We start from the raw sequence: 20,019 nt of genomic DNA, 5'->3' as shown, positions 1-20,019 counted from the left end.
ATGCTTTAAATTGATCAAAAGTGATGATTAAGACATTTATAATGTTACAAAATATTTCTATTTCAGATAAATGCTGTTCCTCTGACCTTTCTATTCATCAAAGAAACCTGAGAAAAATTCTACTCAGCTGTTTTCAACATAATGAAAATGTTTTTTGAGCAGCAAATCAGAAAATCAGAATGATTTTTGAAAGATCATGTGACTAAAGTAATGATGCTAAAAATTCAGCTTGAAATTACAGAAATAAATTACATTTTAAAATATATTCAAATAGAAAACAGTTATTTTAAATAGTAAAAATACTTCTATTTTTTGCTGTTTTTGCTTTGCTTTGGATCAAATAAATGCGGGCTTGGTGAGCAAAAGAGTCTTCTTTTTAAAAACCTTAAAAATCGTACTGTTCAAAAACTTTTGACTTGTAGTGTATATATTTACGTAATTGGAATTTGAGTCAATTCTTATTAATATTCACAGAAAATTAATGTGCATGTAAACATGATTGCTATTCTCATTTTAGGGATCTTAAATGATTGATGCTGCATAAAAGCCAGACTGAATTATGCCTGCTCTGACCCACCTTAGCTCTCAGTGTAAAAGTATAGTTAAAAATGCTGTGTAACTGCATTTATACCACCTTTAAGCAGGATTAAACGGTATGTGTAAAGACACACCGTGCCATTTCAGAAGCGTTTCTGTGGCACCTTTGCAGTGTAAATTTGCCGTTTGATGTAGAGGATTGAGATTGTTTAAGGGCAGTAACTGAATTGAGAAGAGGAAGTTCAGACACAATACTATCCTAACTGTAGAAATGCTATCTGATGGCTGTTATTTGATAGGCGATGGCATTTATTGTCTCATATGAAGCACTTGCTGGTGGGAAAGCTGCTGGGGAAGCCACTGCTTTCTCGGATTTCGCTCGCGAGTGATTTCACTGACTCATTTGTTTCAGGCAGTAACACAAAACACATATTTGATGGTAATACTGTTTGCCTGGAAATAGTGTGTCAGAGAGATTTATCTTTTCATAATTCTCATATTCCAGGTGTTGTTGGGATTATTGTGTCTGTGACTGGGATTACATTATTTGTCAAGACATTATCTTAAGCACTGTTTGGATGGTATTAGATGAACTGTGATGTCGGTTGAGTTGCGTAGGTCTTCTTGAAGTGTTGTGCCCAGTGTTGATCTATTCTCCACAGGGTGGGTTGATCAACGCCAAAGAGGAGCTTGTCACATCTTGACAGCGAAACCCTTCGGCTGGAAACATTGACTTGTGAGGGCTGCAGATGAGTTATTTTTACTCTCATCGCTTATAGCCAGACGTATAGCTGTGGCTCAGAGTCATCTGAATAATCAGAATAATAATTGTAGGGTTACAGGCCTGACTAACTGCCTAACTGCCATGATAAGCTTCATCAGACATGCATTATATCTGATGTTGAAGTCTTTTGGAAGAGACTAGAACATCTTTTAATGTCTGTCTAGAGAAAAGGTCTGATCTTGAGTAATATTTCCTCAGTCAAACCAGAGTGTTCTCCCTGTGGCAAAGTTAGTTGAAGTAAATAGATTTTCAGTTTAAAGATTTAGAAGTTTTGAGAAGATTTAAAGGATGATACCAACATATCCTGCCCTTGTTTATCTGTAAAACTGCTTTAATAGGGTGTCAGTGCCTCATCTGTGAGGTTAAACGGATAATTCAAATAAAAAAAAAATGTGTTGGCTAATGCATTAACTTTCTAATTAAGTTACATTTTTTTATATTGATTTATTTTCAAATTATTTATATCTAATATACTAAATACCATGTAAAATTTAATTTAAGTATGTATTTTGAACTATCTTCAAAATACATAGAAAATGTGTGATGTTATATAAGGGCCGTTCTACAGAATTGGTGCAAACTGCTCTCCTACAACCAAAAAACACATTTAAAAAGCATTGAAGTATTAAAATCTTAGATGTTTTCTAAGATCCTTCTATTATCTATTGAAACCCACAATAATATTTAAAATATTGGTTTAAATAAGCTTAAAATAACCTTAATATATTTTAAAGTGGTCATCGGATGCCCGTTTTCCACAAGTTGATATGATTGTCATTACCGAAACATGTCATCATTGTTTCGGCAGTGACAAAAGGGAAGACATAATCCTCATATTTAATGGAAGTAAACACAATTTTAGTACAGTTATGCAAATTTTTTGTGTTTTAGTATGTTTTGGTAGTGTTTAAATATGCGAGTTAAAATTCTGTATTGTGATGTGATTGCTACCAAAGAATTACTGTCACTACCGAAAATGTGTAATCACTACGATATATATATATATATTTTTTTTTGGTCAAAAATAAAGTATACTAAATTGTCAACTAAGGTGTTATGATAGGTTTTGGTTCAATGTATATTCACACTAATGAATCCTTAAATTTGAAATCAGTATGATCAACTTTTGCTATTTACAAAGAAAAATTAGATTCAAAATACAACAAACCTCAGAAATGAAACTTAAAATATTGTTAAAAATGTAATTGTTATTGATTTGCCTCTTTAAAAAAAAATGTATAAAATAGCAAAAATGTATATATTTACAATGTAGATGTAAGCAAAATATTAATAGGTCAATATAACCCTTCATATTAAAAACAAAATATATTACTACTGTGATTTGGCACTGACAAATTTGGGGAGACGACAAATATTCTAAAACTTAATGAACATACAATATGAGAATTAACTGCACAATTACTAGAAATGTGTGAATTATATAATTTGCATACATACAATTCTTTTGGAAAAAGATGTCTTTTCAAGATGTTTCCAACTTCAGTTCTCTAGAGTGACCCATATACGTTGTCCATTTGCAACCCTTTCAAATATAACAGCATTGGCCATTAAAAAAAAAAATGGTCCACATCTAGCTAAATGTAATACTGATCATGTGTTGAAGAAAAAAAAAAAGCTTTTGTGATTTTTTTTTTTTTTTTTTTTTTTTTTTTTTTTTTTTTTTTTTAATTTATTTATTTATTTATTTATTTATTTATTTATTTTTTCTCACCAATCACCATGTGATTTTGGAGTGACATTAGTGTGAGTAAACATGAAATGTTCCTTGAAATCGCTGAAGGTTGCAGAATCACTTTCGTACTGTCATTAACAATCGGCTATTACAACATCAACAGGAAGCTTCTTCGCTCTTTGATTTTGAAACTCTGCAGTGCGGTCATCACTCAGAGTCTGATGACTACGCAGAGGCATAGGGGGAGGTGGACTACTTGATTTCCCAAATCTTTTCGGCCAAATAGGGCATTGAGGACATCGACAGATGACTCATTTCAAGCTCGGGGCAAATTCCGTCTGATCCAGGAGAATATTCCTCTCTTTTCTAACTAGTGGAATTCCGTTAGAAGCATCTGTGACAAAAAGTTCCTAATTGACCTGCGTGGTCAGACGGAGGGAGAAATGAATAAATGAGTGGTTCTGTCTGCATCTCCCATCCCCTGCGGACAGTCAGTGAGTCAGCCTGCTGCCGTTCTGAGGTCACACGGCCAGTTCCACATTCTTTTTATTTATTTATCAACTCTGTCCTGTACCAGCAGTCTTTTATTATTTCAGTAGGGTGGTGCAAAGTGCTGCCCTGAACTTAATGTAGTCCCAAAACGATTGATTTTTAAAGCTCTGGACTTTCAGTTGGCACACTTTCAGAAGGTAAAATGTATAGACAGTGCAAAGTCAGAACTGTCTGTTAAAGAAATGTGAGGGAACGTCGTAGCTGATTTTGAGTGAAGCTATGGCTTTTGAGCTGTATGCACATCATCATTTTGTTTCTGGTAAGCAGGCATAGTGCCGCTGTAATTGAGTTGTAATTGTGTTACATAAATCTCTGTTTTATATCAGTTCGTCCTAAAGGATTGAATGTACAGCACTATGACACTTGTAAATTTCCCAGGATGTAAGATGATAGGAATTAGAGATTAAATTAGATTAAACAATCCATTTTTTGATATGCGAGAGAGATTGAAGCAAAATAGCTGAGGAGAAGTTTTATAATGTAGTCTCACACTTCTTTCTCATTGTGGAGACCAGATGGGACTCTGTTGGCCCAAGGTTCATTTGGTTGTTGGTGCACCACTAGAGGTCATTAGAACGCCACATTTTTTGGTGCTTGGCTTCATTACACAGATTATCCATGTTCATTTCATTGTTTTCTAAACATGTTTGGTTGATAATACAGTTGTCAGTTGTGATTTGGATACTCATCTTTATCTCTCTGGTGTGAAAGTGGGTGCCTGTGCATCCTCTAATCCTGTTTCATTTTGACAGCCTTATCTGGTTCCATCCTCTCCTTGCGTCCTTATTAAGGTCTGGATTAGATGACACACTCTAGTAATTCTTCTATATTGAGGCAGTGATGGAGATAAGGAACACTTTAATTCAGTGACTTCCTCTGTTGCCTTTCTTCAGATCAGTAATTTTCAATGTTTCTCTCTCTAGACCAGGCATTGTTCTGTATCTGTTAGCCATTTTCAGCTCAGGTATGACTTGTATCAGTGATGATGCAAATGAATCATTGAATTAGAACTTTGAACTGATTCATTAAAAATGGGTAGTTTGGGTAGCCCATTTTCCAGAGTTGGTACACTAAAAATGCTGGGTTAAAAACAACCCAACTTGGGTTATTTGGCAACCCAGCGCTGGGTAAATATTGGACAGAACACATGTTGGGTTATTTTCACCCAGCTGGTTGGATTAAATGTTTTTACCCAACATTCTGGGTTGTTTTATTTAAGGGACCTATTGTTTAAAAATATTATATTGCTGGCTTAAAATGGGCTGGAAATGAAAAATTACACTTAGAATTATAAAGGCAACTGCAATAATCAAAAGATGAATATTTATTATTAAGCAAGATCACCCATGGACAAAAATATAAGACAAACTGAATTTCTTTGGGTGAATACAGCTAGTTTACAATATTGCATACATTTAAACTCATTTAACAAGCATTTTAGAAATAAAAACATGACATTCAAAAGTAGCATTTTAATTTAAGTGTATTCAACCATTCTCTGTAATCACTTTTCACTGAAATAGTGCTAATTCATGGACCGGAACCTCAGACTGACACCTCGCGTTTGACTCGTAGCTGAAAAATGGCGTGACTCCATAACCTGACACAAACAATTGATACTGAGATTAGAGAACATATTTTAACACTGAATTAAATTAAATTCAGTATTATAATGAATAAAATCAGTTTACTGTATGTTATACAAGGCAAAAGGCATTTCCATCATGCGAAACGACCGCTGCTGATGCAGCTTACTGACATTTCGTCCTTATATATTGCATTGGGTAAAATTATTTACAGCCCAGTAAAGACTTTATAAATTAAATAAAATGTATACAAAGAAGTGCACCAAATCAGCAGCGGTGAGAACCGCTCTCTCTTGCAGAGCACGCAATAAGCCTGTGATCTGACTGTAACTCAGCAGTTGGGTTGTTTCGTCAGAGACAGGCTCAACCCAGAGGTTGGGTAGAAAAAAATAGACCCAGCATTAAAAATGACCCAATAAAAAAACCTACCCTGCACCTGGGTAAAACATATTAAAAATAACCCAATAAAATGACCCAAGATGTTGAAACCAGCAATTGGGTTAAAAAAAAAAACATAGTTTTTTAGACTGTATGATTCTTTAGGGTTTTCATCAAATGTCTGTAACATGCTTTGATTAAAATTCCTCAGTGGTTGTCTAAAACAACAACATTTTTTCCTGTCAAAAACGGCTCTGTTAATAGTGATCCATTTCAGTGCATGTCTCTTTAAATGATAATGAGCTACTGCTCATTTCACTCACTCTTCCGTTTTTTGTGTGTTCGGTAGTTTTGTGTACATATCTAGCTACAAAACACCTGCATTGCTTACGAGACATTGTTGTCGCTACAGTTGCTCGATCGCGAAGAAAATGGCGGACAGCATACGACTGGCTGAGGGGTGGAAATATGCTAATACGGGACAGTCCTTCAGTGGCCCGTGGGTGGGGTCTAAGCAGTATGATGTCATACTGCTCAGAAAATCGAAATGGCTTGGTAATTGAGACTGTTTAGGTTTTTTGGGGATAAAAAAAGGAGTGAATGAATTTTTATTATTGTAGGGTGGTTGTGTCCACACACTGCTAATACGATTTAATTTTTTATTTTATTTTATCTTATTTTAAATCCAGACACTGAAACATTTTTGACTGTCAAATCAAATTTTATTTTATGTTTTTATGTTTTTTATTTTTTATTTTTTATTTTTTAACTATTATAATTGTTTTTTTTAACATTTATTTCCCCCAAAGATCATTGTGTGTTCATCTTTGGCTTTAGATGATTTTTGTTTTCTTCTTTAGTACAGTTAAAATATCTCCGAAAAGCGTTTTTGACCTAATGAAAACCTTGTTTGGCCATTCATTCTTGGTCACATACACATCAAAGTAGTTGTAATAATTCTCAGCTGAATCCCATCCGCAAAGCATCTGTAGCCTGTCTGAGCGCTACGATATGGAATGCAAATTGAGTAATCCCACAGTTCAGTAGTGAAATCCAATGGGACGGAGGGGAGATTAGGGTTAAGTCCAGGAGACCTGCATTATCATCAGATTGAGACATATCTTAGCATCTGCTTAGTTCAAGTGTCATCGCCATTCCCTTTCCTAGCCTTTGTGCATTTTTGTGTTGTGATTGTGAAAGTTGTTTTTGTTTATTTGGTGCGTCATGTTCGCTCCATGGGAAGTTTCTGAAACAGAGTGTTCTGTTTCACTAATAACCTTCGTTTATTGTTATATCACGATTTTATTACATCCTTGAACTGTAGTACAGCTCACTTGGTGTTGATAATGGACGTTTAAACCAAACATGTTATGATCTGTTGAGTACGGCATAGTTAAATCCACTGGCAGCTTTGTCAACACCCAACAACCATGTTAGTTTAATGGACGACGCCTCCTTGGCGCATTTGAGGTCATGATGCGTGTTCAGGCAGGACCGTGACAGCCTGCCAACGCTTCCTGTTTGCAAGACCACTTGGCTGATTCAGTCCATCCGTCTCATTTACTCTCCATAAACCGTAATGGGTTTAGCCCACCAGGCTCATTAAATGCTGAAGACTTATGCTGTCTTATCTACGAGACCGAGTTAATGGGGTCACCCTCACCTGGTGACGTACTTGGTTTAAACACTATGATTTAATTTCCTTACAGAATGTGTCTTGTTAAAGCTTTCATCAGAATGTCTTCAAATAACTGTTCTCACATCCCATATGAAATGCAGCCCCTGTAGGTGTTGCTTGGTTAAGCAGGCTCTTTTAAGAGGTGTTATGTCTGTGTTCACTAATAATTCGTATTTATTACATAACTGGTTGGCAGAAATGTAGCCCTTGCTGGTTGATGTTATAATTACCCTATTATGGGGTTAATCGTCTTTCAAATTAGCCATTTATTCTGATATACACTACCAGTCAAAAGTTTTTGAGCAGTAATATTTTTAATGTTTTTTTTTTTTTTTTAAAGAATGCTCTTCTGCTCACCAAGCCTGAATTTATTTGGTCCAAAATACAGCATAAGCAGTAATATTGTGAAATATTGTGTACTATTTAAAATAACTGCTTTCTATTTGAATATTTTAAAATGTAATTTATTCCTGTGATTAAAGCTAAATTACCCCAGTGTCACATGATCCTTTAGAAATCATTCTGATATGCTGATTTGCTGTTCAAGACACATTAGTAGTAGTAGTAGTAGTAGTATTAGTAGGTAGTATCAACATTTAACAGTTGAGTACATTTTTTTTTTTTCAAGATTCTTTGATGAATAGAAAAATCCAAATATCAGCATTTATCTGAAATAAAAAGCTTTTGTAACATTATACGATATTCCATTCAAAAGCTTGGAGACTGAATTTTTTTTTTTTTATATAAAATTATAGAAATTAATACTTTTAATTTGCAAGGATGCTTTAAAGTGATCAAAAGTGATGATAAAGACATTTATAATGTTACAAAACATTTCTATTTCAGATAAATGCTGTTCTTCTAAACTTTCTGTTCATCAAAGAAACCTGAAAAAATTCTACTCAGCAACAACAACAATAATAGTAATAATAATAATAATACATGTTTTTTGAGCAGCAAATCAGAACATTAGAATGATTTCTGAAGGATCATGTGACTGGAGTAATGATGCTAAAAATTCAGCTTTGAAATCACAGGAATAAATGACATTTTAAAATGTATTCAAATAGAAAACAGTTCTTTTAAATAGTAAAACTATTTTAAAATTGTACTATTTTTGCTGTATTTTGGATTAAATAAATGCAGGTTTGGTGAGCAGAAGAGACTTCTTTAAAGACATTAAAAATCTTACTGTCCAAAAATGTTTGACTGGTAGTGTATACATTTTAATTTCTAATTTTATTTTTTGCAAGTGATATACACAATGTTTTTTTTTTTTTTTTTTTTTTTTTTTTTTTTTTTTAAAGAAAGTCATTCAGCAAGGATGCATTAAATTAATCAAGTGTCAGTAAATTAATTTAGAATATTGCACATCAATATATACAGCTTTTTTTCATCAAAGAATTCCTTAAAAATTGTTATTAAAAATATTAAGTAACTCAACTGTTTGCACCATTAATAATAATAAGAAATGTTTCTTAAACACCAAATGAGCATATTAAAATGATTACTGACAGATTATGTGACTGGAGTAATGGCTGTTGAAAATTCAGCTTTGCCATCACAGGAATAAATTACATTTTACCTATAAAGTGCTGCTGTATTTATTGTATCTTGCATAAGAGACTTTTTTTTAAAAAATATTAAACAAATCTTACCAACTCCAAAATTTTGAATGGTATTATATTTGACATAAAGGTTTTGTAAGTTTTAACAAGATAGTGTAGCTTAACACAGACTCATGTGCCTACTTGTGGGTGAGTAACATATAAACAGAAATTGTTGTGGTAACAGAGGATGTAAATTATGTAATACTACCAGGGTTGCCGCGGGTCCTTAAAAAGTCTTAAATTTAGTTTATCAAATTTAAGGTCATAAAAAGTCTTAAATTGTACAAGAAAGTCTTAATTATGATTAACAGGTCTTAAATTTTAGGCACGGGAAGACTAGAATTGCGATACAGCTTAGTGTCACGATCAAACTTCAAAAGGCTATGATTTCGTTACATAAACATGAGCGCTGCGCGTTCAATGTCCGGTGCTGCTTTGTGTACTGCGGTTACCGGGGAAACACATGTCTGCAGTTCCGAATGCGCCATCTGCTGGCAGAGATTGAATGTGCATTTTCAATATGCCTGTTGTTTTGAGTAGGGTATTCTTACAGTACAGGAGGCTGTAGTTTCAGAACCGCATTTTTAGGACCATGTAATTTTTTTTATTATTATTTATTTTATTTTATTTTATTTTATTTTATTGTATTTATTTATTTGTATTATGTATGCATTAACAGCTCATACTATTTATAGCAGTAGCTATTCAATTCTGTATATTATTATTTTTAAGGAAATACTGAATGTAGTTGTTTAATTGTATATACTTAATTATTGTCCTAACCAACTCCTAATCCTGAACTTACCCCTGGGTAACCCTTTTGAAATATTTAGCCTAATTTATTTCAATATATTCTAGACTTCAGTTCATTAGCTGCTGCGCTTCATGTCTGACGTGTGACCCACTTAACAAAGTGAAGTAAACAGTAAAACAATTGCTGTACAAATTAGTGTGTTTATTAGTACTTTAATAAATGTAAAATAATTTGAATACAAATACTAATTTACAACATCCAGCAGCACAATGAACTGTTTTGGACAGTTTAATGGGCTAAATGGAGATTTCTGACACCCCCTTGAACACTCAAGTTTATGTCAGCTTTTACATTAAAAATAAGATGGAAAGATTAAAAAAAAAAAAAAATTAATAGTTTCAATGGATCTAGTCTTTGCGTCTGTTTGATATTTCTTTGTTGGAATGGAATTTGCTGTCTCAAAAAATAGGGTCCCAGAAATGAGGTTTTGCAGGAGCATAGTATTGGGGTTGTTTTTGTTCAGACCAAAGCGAAAAGCGACCCATGTTTTTACCCTGCAAACATGCAGAGCTGTAAATGTGAACTGGTGGATCATTAAGAAGATAATTCATCATAAAAATCTAAACACTAACATGTATTTGTATGTTTTTTAAATTAATATAATAATTTATTGATAATAATTGTTTCAATTAATAAAAGGAATACTTTTTCTATTTTCTTAAAAATTGATACTTTAAAGAAATGTGAAATGTATCACTTTATAAAACCTTTTGTTTTTGTGAAAAATCTGAACTGTAAATTGTTTTTTTTACAGTAGTTTACAGTCATTTTACAGTTTAATATTTAACCATAGACATTGCCTTACCCTGCTCATATGGTATTAATTTTATTTGTGCAGGTCTTAAAAAAAGTTTTAAAAAGTCTTAAATTTGAGCTTAAAAATCCTGCAGCAACCCTGACTACTGTCTGTCAAAAATTTGAGGTCAGTAAAATTATTAAAAATGTTTTTGGAAGAAGTTTTTAAGTTTACCAAGATTGCATTTATTTTATTAAACATTAATATTATTTGTAAAATATTATTACAACCTAAAATAACTATTTTTCAATATTATTAGAGAATATTTTTAAATGACATTTATTTTCTGCGATGGCCAAGCTGAATTTTTAGCAGCCGTTACTCCAGTGTCACATGATTCTTCAGAAATCATACTAATATGTTGATTTGCTGCTTAGGAAACATTTCTTCTTATTATCAATGTTGAACACAGTTTTCATGGCAACCATGATACTTTTTTCAGGATTCTCAGATAATGAGGAAGTTAGCTGTTATAGCAGTCAATTCTGCTTGTGTGAAAATTTCATCAGATATGGAGGATGTGAGCATTCTGACGCATTCTGTCCTACCCACTCTGTTGTGGCAACCAGAGCAATGTAAGCTGTGTAAGCTGAGATGGATGTTATTCAGAGGGAGCAGCCATAGGTCTGGATGCTATCTGCTCAAAAAATGACTCAAAGCAAAGATGGGAAGAGATTGTGGATTGTCTGATTAAGTGTGTAAATATGTAAATCTGTGTAAAATTTCTCATTGAGGTCACACCTTCTGGTTGCATCACAAGGTTAACTAAAGCCTCACACACTCATACAGTCTAACACTTTTGCGGTTGCTACTGTCGTTGTTGACTGCGTTTATGCAAATATCACATAGTGAGGGCATAGAATTTGATTCTGATGTCGGCTTGTAAGTATCTTAAGGCGGCGTTGTGTTGCATAAGCTCTTTATAAGTACCTTTAAGCTGTAGGGTGTGTGTGATATTTTTTTTTTTATGCTTGTAGATGCTTGTGGAGAATTTGCAAAAGATGTACAATCTGTACCATCGTAAAGAGCATTTAGAGAGTATGCTTGCGTATTCCCTTACTCTTTTGAAACAAAAGTTTGATGGAATGTCTAGGTGAGCTTAGAAGGTTAATAACGACAACGCTGACACCACAGGGTGAAAATATTGATCTGGCTGCCAAAACAGTGTTCCTTCAGGAAACCTACTTCCTTCGGGTCATTTCTAGTCTTCTGATCCAGCATAAAGAGAAAAGAGGGTCCCCGGGAGAAGCATTAAGCAGTCCCACAGTGCTTTGCGGGAGTGGGTGTACTGTGTGGAAAGCCACATTAGCACCTTCACTGAATGGGTAAATTACAGTATCTGGGGTTCTAACTGCTGTGTAAGATTTCAAAAGTAGGCCTGAGGGAATGGCACCAGGCAATTTCCCATAATCCCAAGTGTGTTGTTATTCAGAGCAGCTGGTCCGATTGATGGCCACAGGAATGGAGACCAAATGAAAGTTCACTCAGCACAGGTAAAAGAACATATCTGGAGAATTTCTGAGAGGTTTGGTTGAGATTTTCTAATAAGAAACTCAAAGCTACAGTACTGTTCAAAAGTTTGGGGTATCTACATTTTTTTTATTTTTTTTTTTAAAGAAAGTAACTTCTATTCAGCAAGGATGCATTAAATTTAATCAGGTGTCATTGATCAAAGAATTCCTTAAATTGTATTGTAGTTGTTAAAAATATTAAGTAGCTCAACTGTTCACACCATTAATAATAAGAAGAAGAAATGTGTCTTACTGATTACTGACAGATTATGTGACTGAAGTAATGGCTGTGGAAAATTCAGCTTTGCCATCACAGGAATAAATTACATTTTACCTATAAAGTGCTGCTGTATTTATTGTATCTTGCATAAGAGACTTCTTTTAAAAATATTAAACAAATCTTACCAAAATTTTGAATGGTAGTGTATTTGACATAAAGGTTTTGTAAGTTTTAATAAGATGTATCATAACACAGACTCATGTGCCTACTTGTGGGTGAATAACATATAAACAGAAATTGTTGTGGTAACAGAGGATGTAAATTATGTAATAGTACTGTCTGTCAAAAAGCCTGTCGGCAACTTTTGTAACCTTTAATTGGGAATTTCAGCAACTTTACAATGCTTTACAAAAACTTGGCAGAACTATTGTAAATGTAAGCGTGAACATACATTTCGATCACATTTTTCGATCACACAACTTTTTCTTTTTTGTTTTAATTCTGGTTTGGCACATTTATAGGTGGTCAAATACAAATGACCTGATGCTTTTATTTAAGTTTCGTCAGTAGTTTTTTATAAAAATACATAAATGAATGAAAAGTTTAGTTTTTTGTACACAACCAGTCAAAAGTTTTTTTTTTTTTATTTGTTTTTTTTTTTTTTTTTTTTGAAGTCTCTTCTGCTCACCAAGCCTGAATTTATTTGATCCAAAGTACAGCAAAAACAGTAAAAGTTTGAAATATTTTTAGTTTAAAACAGCTGTTTTCTATTTGAATATATTTAAAAATGTTATTTATTCCTGTGATTTTTCAAAGCTGAATTTTTAGCGTCATTACTTCAGTCAAATGATCCTTCAAAAATAATTCTAATATTCTGATTTGCTGCTCAAAAAACATTTATTATTATTATTATTATTATGTTAGAAAACAGCATTTATCTGAAATAGTCTTTTGTAATCTTTTGTAACATTATAAATGTCTTTAGCATCCTTGCTAAATAAAAGTATTAAATATTGATGATAATAATAATAAAAATGTTTCTTAAACAGCAAATCAGCATATTAGAATGATTTCTGAAGAATCATGTGACACTGAAGACTGGAGTAATGATGCTAAAACTTTAGCTTTGATCACAGGAATAAATTACATTTTAAAATATATTCAAATAGAAAACAGTTTTTTAAATAGTGAAAAAATTTCAAAATTTTACTGTTTTTGCTGTACTTCGAATCAAATAAATGCAGGCTTGGTGAGCAGAAGAGATTTCTTTTAACTGGTAGTTTTCTTTTTGTTTTTATATAATTTAATATTACATATTTGATATGTTTATTTATTATATTAGTGATTAATATATTTTGTGTTTAATATAAATTGAGACATTTAGGCTGCCTCTGAAAAGTCTGTGTAAACAGACTTTTGAAATGATCTAATCATTTGGCACTAGAATTGCATTCTTTTCCAGATATTTCTTCCTCAAAGGAACTAAAAGACTCATTTATTGGCTGTTAAGAACTGGAATGGGAATTGTTAAATTCGTTACTACTCCTATCCCTGTTGTTGACACTTTCGGTTAATTGCATGTGGTAGTTTCTCAAGTTCCCTCTTTGTATTGTTGTTTGTGTTCATCAGATTGTCTGTTGGCCTGTAATACAGCACTAGTCTTTTAAACTGGAGAGCCATTTACTGGAAAGGAGGAAGAGATTGAGTGAGAGGGGAGACAACTGTGCTATTGTTTTTGCTGAGCACTTAGGCTGGATCCTCATTATTGTGAATGAACAGGATCTGTCCTTCTGTTTATGTGGACCCATTGTTTGAGGAATCATTGTTCGGTGGTTCCTCTGTGCACGTACATAGTGTAATTATTCTGGGGGTATTTATGGCCAGATAGTTTTGTTTTGCGCTGGATCTAAAAATAGGCCTCATCCTGCACCACATGGCTTCTGCTGTGATGTGCTGAGCACTTTCAGATAAACAGGTGAGCATGTGCTGTCATTCCGTAGTGCAACACTTCACCAACGCGCTCCGGGGGGGAATGGAGGTTCTACCTCACACCTCTGAAAGCTGACGTGTGGTGTTTTCAAAAACAGTCATTACTTTATCTTGCATTGTTTATTCTTTTTGCCGACTGGAATGAGTGTATTAGTTTGTTTCTTGGAATTAACTGTCTGTCTGTCCATACCTAGGCTGTGAACGCAGGCAATTAGCACCCCGAGGGGAGACCTGGCATCAGTATGTCTACCTGCCGACTTACATATGCTCTACTGTTCTTATCTCTCCGTCAGTTCAGAGAAAAATCCTGCAGTAGGAACGTGTTTGTCCTTGAGCTCAGCCGTCTCCTGTGAGCTGCTGTTGCACATGAGAATGTCGGTCGAAATTTCCTGCATGACAGATGTACTTCTCTCATTCCAGTGTAATTTTAGGGGGCTGTTCCGTACCTTGCAAATTCCAGAGCTGGTGATGTGTCTGGTTTATTGGATTTCGGGGAGGGGTTGAGACAATTGACAATTGATAGCTATACCCTGTTTACTCTTCTGTTCTCAGACAAGCTTGACAAAACGTCCTGTGATTTTTGCGTGAGATGCTCGTGAAGCGGTTCAATTATTCTTGAATAAAGTGTAAGTCAATATTGCATGTTAATTGCATGCTCAGATTTTTGACTTGTTTGTATTTGTCTAAAAGCAGAAAGTAAAACTTTATCTAGGATGGCTTGAGGGTGAGTATATCATGGGGTAATTTAATTTTGGGTGAACTATCCCTTTAACCTGGACTTGGTGATGCAAATCAGTGTGCAGTTTGAAGTTATATTGGTCTTGAAGGAATAGATATTTAATGGCCTTTCAGATCAGGATGTACTGTTCGCAAGCCATGTTAGTCGAGAGCAGCCCCAGAGTACAGAGGTGCTGGTGCAGCTGCTGTAAGCCTGGCCTAAGCCCAGCACAACAGCTGCGCTAGACTCCCATCAGGACAAGGCCGTGCAGGTCAGTCCGTTCAGTATGGCCATTCACGCCGCACACACAGTTCTCCCTCAGCTGTCTCACAGCGAAGGTCCTGCACACAAAGACACACAGAGAAAGCACACGTGTGCTGAGGAGCACACGCTGGACAAACACATGCGGCCACGCGACGTGCCCAATGCTGCTCAACTGCTAGATCAGTCAGAAGTGTTGCGTTAAAGTGAGCAGTGTCATCTATCTATCTATCTATCTATCTATCTATCTATCTATCTATCTATCTATCTATCTATCTATCTATCTATCTATCTATCCATCTATCCATCTATCTGTCTATAGCGTTGTCTAGCGTTTTATCATTCTATCTTCTATCTATCGTTCTGTCATTCTACTGTTCTATCTGTCATCTGTCTTCTATCTAGCATTCTATCATTCTATTTTCTATCTATCATTCTGTCTAGCGTTCTATCGTTCTATCTCTATCTATCTATCTATCTATCTATCTATCTATCTATCTATCTATCTATCTATCTGTCTGTCTATCTAGCGTTCCATCTATCTGTCCGTCTGTCTGTCTATCTGTCGTTCTATCGTTCTATGTATCATTCTATCATTATATCTGTCATTCTATCTATTGTTCTGTCGATCTGTCTATCGATCTGTCTGTCTATTGATTGTTCGATCTGTCAATCATTCAATCCCTTTTGTTTATTTGTCTATCTGTCCATCTAACTATCGATCATTCATTCTATTGATCTTTCGATTGTTCTATTTATCTATCGTTCGTTTGTTCTATCTATCGATCAATCTTTCTTTTTATCTATCATTCATTTGTTTGTTTGTTCTATCAATCTATCGATCTGTTAATCATTCTATAATATGCTGATCATTCTATTTATCTACCGTTTGTTCTATCCATTCTATATTCTATCTATCATTCGTTTGTTTGTTCGTTCTATCGATCTGTCAATCGTTCTATCGTTTTGTCTATTTATCTATCATTTGTTTGTTTTATCTGTCGTTTATCCGTTCTATCTACCGTTCATTCGTTCTATCTATCGTTCATTCGTTTTATCTATCTATCGTTTATTCATTCTATCTGCCTATAGTTCATTCGTTCTATCTATCGATCTGTCTATTTTCTAACGTTCTATTTATCTGTTGTTCTTTTGTTCTGTCTATCGCTCGTTCTGTCAGTCGGTCGGTCTATCCATCGTTTATTCGTTCTATTTATTCTTCATTTGTTTTGCTTATTATTTGTTCTATAGTTCATTCGTTCTATCCATCGATCTGTCGTTTGTTCATTCGTTCATTCTATCTATCAACCTGTTGATCTATCTATCGATCGATCTGATGATCTGTTGATCATTTTATTTATCTGTCGTTTGTTTGTTCTGTCTATCGTTCATTCGTTCTCTTATCTATCTGTCTATCGATCTGTCGATTATTCGTTCTGTTTATTGATCTGTTGATCGATTGATCTATCTGTCGATCGTTCTGTTTATCGTTTGTTTGTTCTGTCTATTGTTTAATCATTCTATCATTCATTCCTTCTATTTATTGTTCATTTGTTCTGTCTAGCGTTCATTCTGTTGTTTATTCATTCTATCTATTGTTCTGTCATTTGTTCTCTATCTATCGATCCGTCGATTGTTTGTTCTATCAATCTGTTAAGCGGTTATCTGTCTGGCGATCATTCTATTTATCATTCATTTGTTCAGACTATCATTCATTCTTTCTATTTATTGTCCGTTTGTTCTATCTATCGATCTGTTGTTCGCCCTATCATTCTATCAATCATCAATCATCAATCAAATCATTCTATCTATTGTTTTTTCATTCGTTCTGTCTAATGATCTATCGCTCATTCGTTCTATCATTTGTTTATTCTCTGTTGTTCTGTCGTTCTATCTAGCATTCTATTTATCTATTGTTCTATCTTCATTTGTGTTCTTCTCTTATTAAATGTTTATTAAATGTAATCATTTTGATTTGATTGTGGTCTTGTCCATTAGCTGCCCTATGTAGTCTAAAATTGAGAAATGAATCTCTTTTTCTTTTACGTTGTTCACATAAGCCTTTTATTTCCATGTCTTCTAATCTGTTGAGGTCTTGTGTGCCGATGTCTTTAAAAGATTATTTCCCTTAATGTTGAGAGGTTTTGGGTGTAACTGAATAACTGAGCGTCCCATCTTAATACATTTTACATGTTGCTCTGAAACTCAGGGGTATGTTTAATGTGGCACAGGCATTTTGTACTAGCCTTTCCACACCTCCATGCTTTTCCAGCCTGCCCTCTCCCAAGAGGATATTGGGTAGGCAGCACACATGGTGTAGAAATGGAACCATCTGCTCGTTCCTAAAACCAACGGGCCCCCCACACGCCTCCCCTTACTAGACATCCAATAAAACCACCCTCAGAGCTCCACTCGCCCCATATCTCACACAAGCACATGTGGACATTTCTTACTCAGGGCAGTTGGCATGGAGGCCCACAATCAAGTCGGACTGGCATTCCGGCTGCGGGGTTGGAAACTCTGAGTTCTGAGCTGCAGCGGAGACTCTGAAATGATTCAACCAAGAGGACCGTTTCAGATTTTCAGCTCGCTGTTGTAGTACGAATTAAACTTTTAGTCTGAGGATAAGGGGCTTGAGTGGTTTAGCCCTTATACTGGAACTGGGATCATGTACTGGGAGCTGTGGATCAGTCACCTGACTAGGACTGGGAAGCACTGCATGCTGGTCAGGAATAAAGGTAGGGCTGTATGTATCCATGTGCGATGTGCGTATGTGTCTGTGTGTGGCAAAGTGAGGCCTGACTGCCTCAGCTGCGTGTTCTTGCAAGTTTACTGAGTTGTGTAAGACCAGGCAGATGACTTTTTGTCTTAGCTATCTTATGTTACGTCTTTTATTCATAATGATTGTTTCCAGTTGAATTTATAGGGACATTTCGTTGTAGTTATCATGTGTCATGATAGACTTTGTTGCTGTTGATTTTGCTGTACATGTTGAGGATGAGTAATTTGGCTGTTGCTCTTGCCATGCGTTCAGCATTTGAAGAAAACATGTTAATACCTTGCTATTCTTTCATGGGATGTAAATGCGTTAATCATACATCAAATTCCATGTTACTATTTGATTCAGCCGCTCTACCATGGTAACACTACAGTAATTTTGTAAATGGTTAACCCAATGTAGTCTCAAACCTCTGTATCTCAGAGCCAGGATTTGTTTCATAACGATCAGTAAAGGGAGTTTCTGATGCCTTTTCCCTTGTAACTCATCCAGCGTTTTGTCCTGCCACTCTTTTTTTCCCTAAGGAAAGGGGCAGTTGCCCAGACATGCTTAGTGAGTGTGTGTGTGTTTGTGGCTGGTTGACAGCTGTAGAGGAAGACCAGCAGACGCAGGCATGCTCAAGGCGTGGAGACTCTCCCACACCATTTTTCCAACCTCAAAGCCGTTTTATGCTCCTCCTCTCCTTAAGAAGTTGCTTAAGGATCAAACCCTCTCAGACAGAAGCAGAACACTGAACACATCAGGTCTGTGTTTTATTACATGTGAGATCAGAGAGTAATCTAGCACTGCTAGATTATGCCACTGAGGACCCTGCCGTCCAGCAGCAGTTTTGAAGAAGAGAGGGTCAGGCTGACCAACCTGTCTAACCCACAGGATGTGGACCACTATTGCTTCGCAGGTAGACAGCGCTGTAACGGCGCCCTGAGCGGCAGTGTGTTTTTGTGGAGGATTTCGGGTTGGAGGATGTGTCTGTAGTTTTTTTTGTAAGGTCAATGTGGAAGCTGTTACTAAGTCAAATGTTTCCAGCGGTCATCTGCTTTTCATAATTGAGGGGTTTGGACGTACTTTGGAACTTGTTGAATGTTTTTTTTAAAAAGGCAACAATTAGATCAATACTAAATGTTTAATTCCAGTCAAAAGTTTTTGAACAGTAAGATTTTTAAACTTACTTCTGTTCACTAAGCCTGCATTTATTTGTTCCAAAGTACAGCAAAAACAGTATTGTACTATTTAAAATAACTGTTTTCTGTTTGAATATATTTTAAATGTAATTTCTTCCTGTGATTTCAAAGCTGAATTTTTAGCATCATAACTCCAGTCACATGATCCTTCAGAAATCATTCTAATATTCTGATTTATAAATATTATTTATTATTATTATGTTGAAAACTGCTGAGTAGATTTAGGTTTCTTTGAATAGAAAGTTAATAAGAACAGAACTGATCTAAAATAGAAATCTTTTGTAACATTATAATTGTCTTTATCATCACTTTTGATCAATTTAAAGCATCCTTGCGAAATAAAAGTATTCATTTATATAAATACTTTCCAAAAAAAAATTATACTGACTCTAAGCTTTTGAATGGTATAGTGTATAATGATACAAAAGCTTTTTATTTCAGATAAATGCTGATCCCTGGATCTTTCTATTCATCAAAGAATAATTTCAAAAATTACTCAACTGTTTCAAATATTGATAATAATAATCATAATAATAAAGTTTCTTGAACGGCAAATCAGCATATTAGAATGATTTCTGAAGGATCATGTGACTGGAGTAATGATGCTAAAAATTCAGCTTTGAAATCACAGGAGTAAATTATTATAATATTAAATTATTATAAAATAGAAAACAGTTATTTTAAATGGTAAAAAAAAAAATCAGAATTTTACTGTTTTTGCTGTACTTTGGATCAAATAAATTCAGGCTTGGTGAGCGGAAGAGAATTACTTACTGTTCACAAACTTTTGACTGGTAGTGTATGTAGTATTTTACACTGTTACAAAATATTTTTTGCTAAATATTTACATTTTCTACATAGAATTCAGAAAATATATTATATAATATATTTAAGTTTGTTGTGTTTATTGCATTTGTATAGAAATTTTTAAT

General features: G+C 34.6%; 1 protein-coding gene across 2 annotated transcripts in view; it reads left to right on the top strand.

Annotated features, from left to right (window-relative positions):
• Positions 1 to 20,019, top strand: part of abl2 (c-abl oncogene 2, non-receptor tyrosine kinase) — a 36,464-nt gene that overhangs the window by 1,626 nt on the left and 14,819 nt on the right. Inside the window, exon 1 of one of the 2 annotated variants that reach the window (XM_051116728.1) lies at positions 18,585 to 18,804. The exons of the other annotated variant lie outside the window; for it this stretch is intronic. Within the exon in view, the coding sequence (XP_050972685.1) occupies positions 18,702 to 18,804 (103 nt within the window). The 5' untranslated portion in view covers positions 18,585 to 18,701. Of the gene's footprint in view, positions 1 to 18,584; positions 18,805 to 20,019 lie in introns of those variants that run through there. 2 annotated transcript variants of the gene reach the window in all.

This window comes from Labeo rohita, chromosome 8 (genome assembly GCF_022985175.1).
Source record: "Labeo rohita strain BAU-BD-2019 chromosome 8, IGBB_LRoh.1.0, whole genome shotgun sequence".
NCBI lineage: Eukaryota > Metazoa > Chordata > Actinopteri > Cypriniformes > Cyprinidae > Labeo > Labeo rohita.
This window is presented reverse-complemented; position numbering and strand designations above follow the sequence as displayed.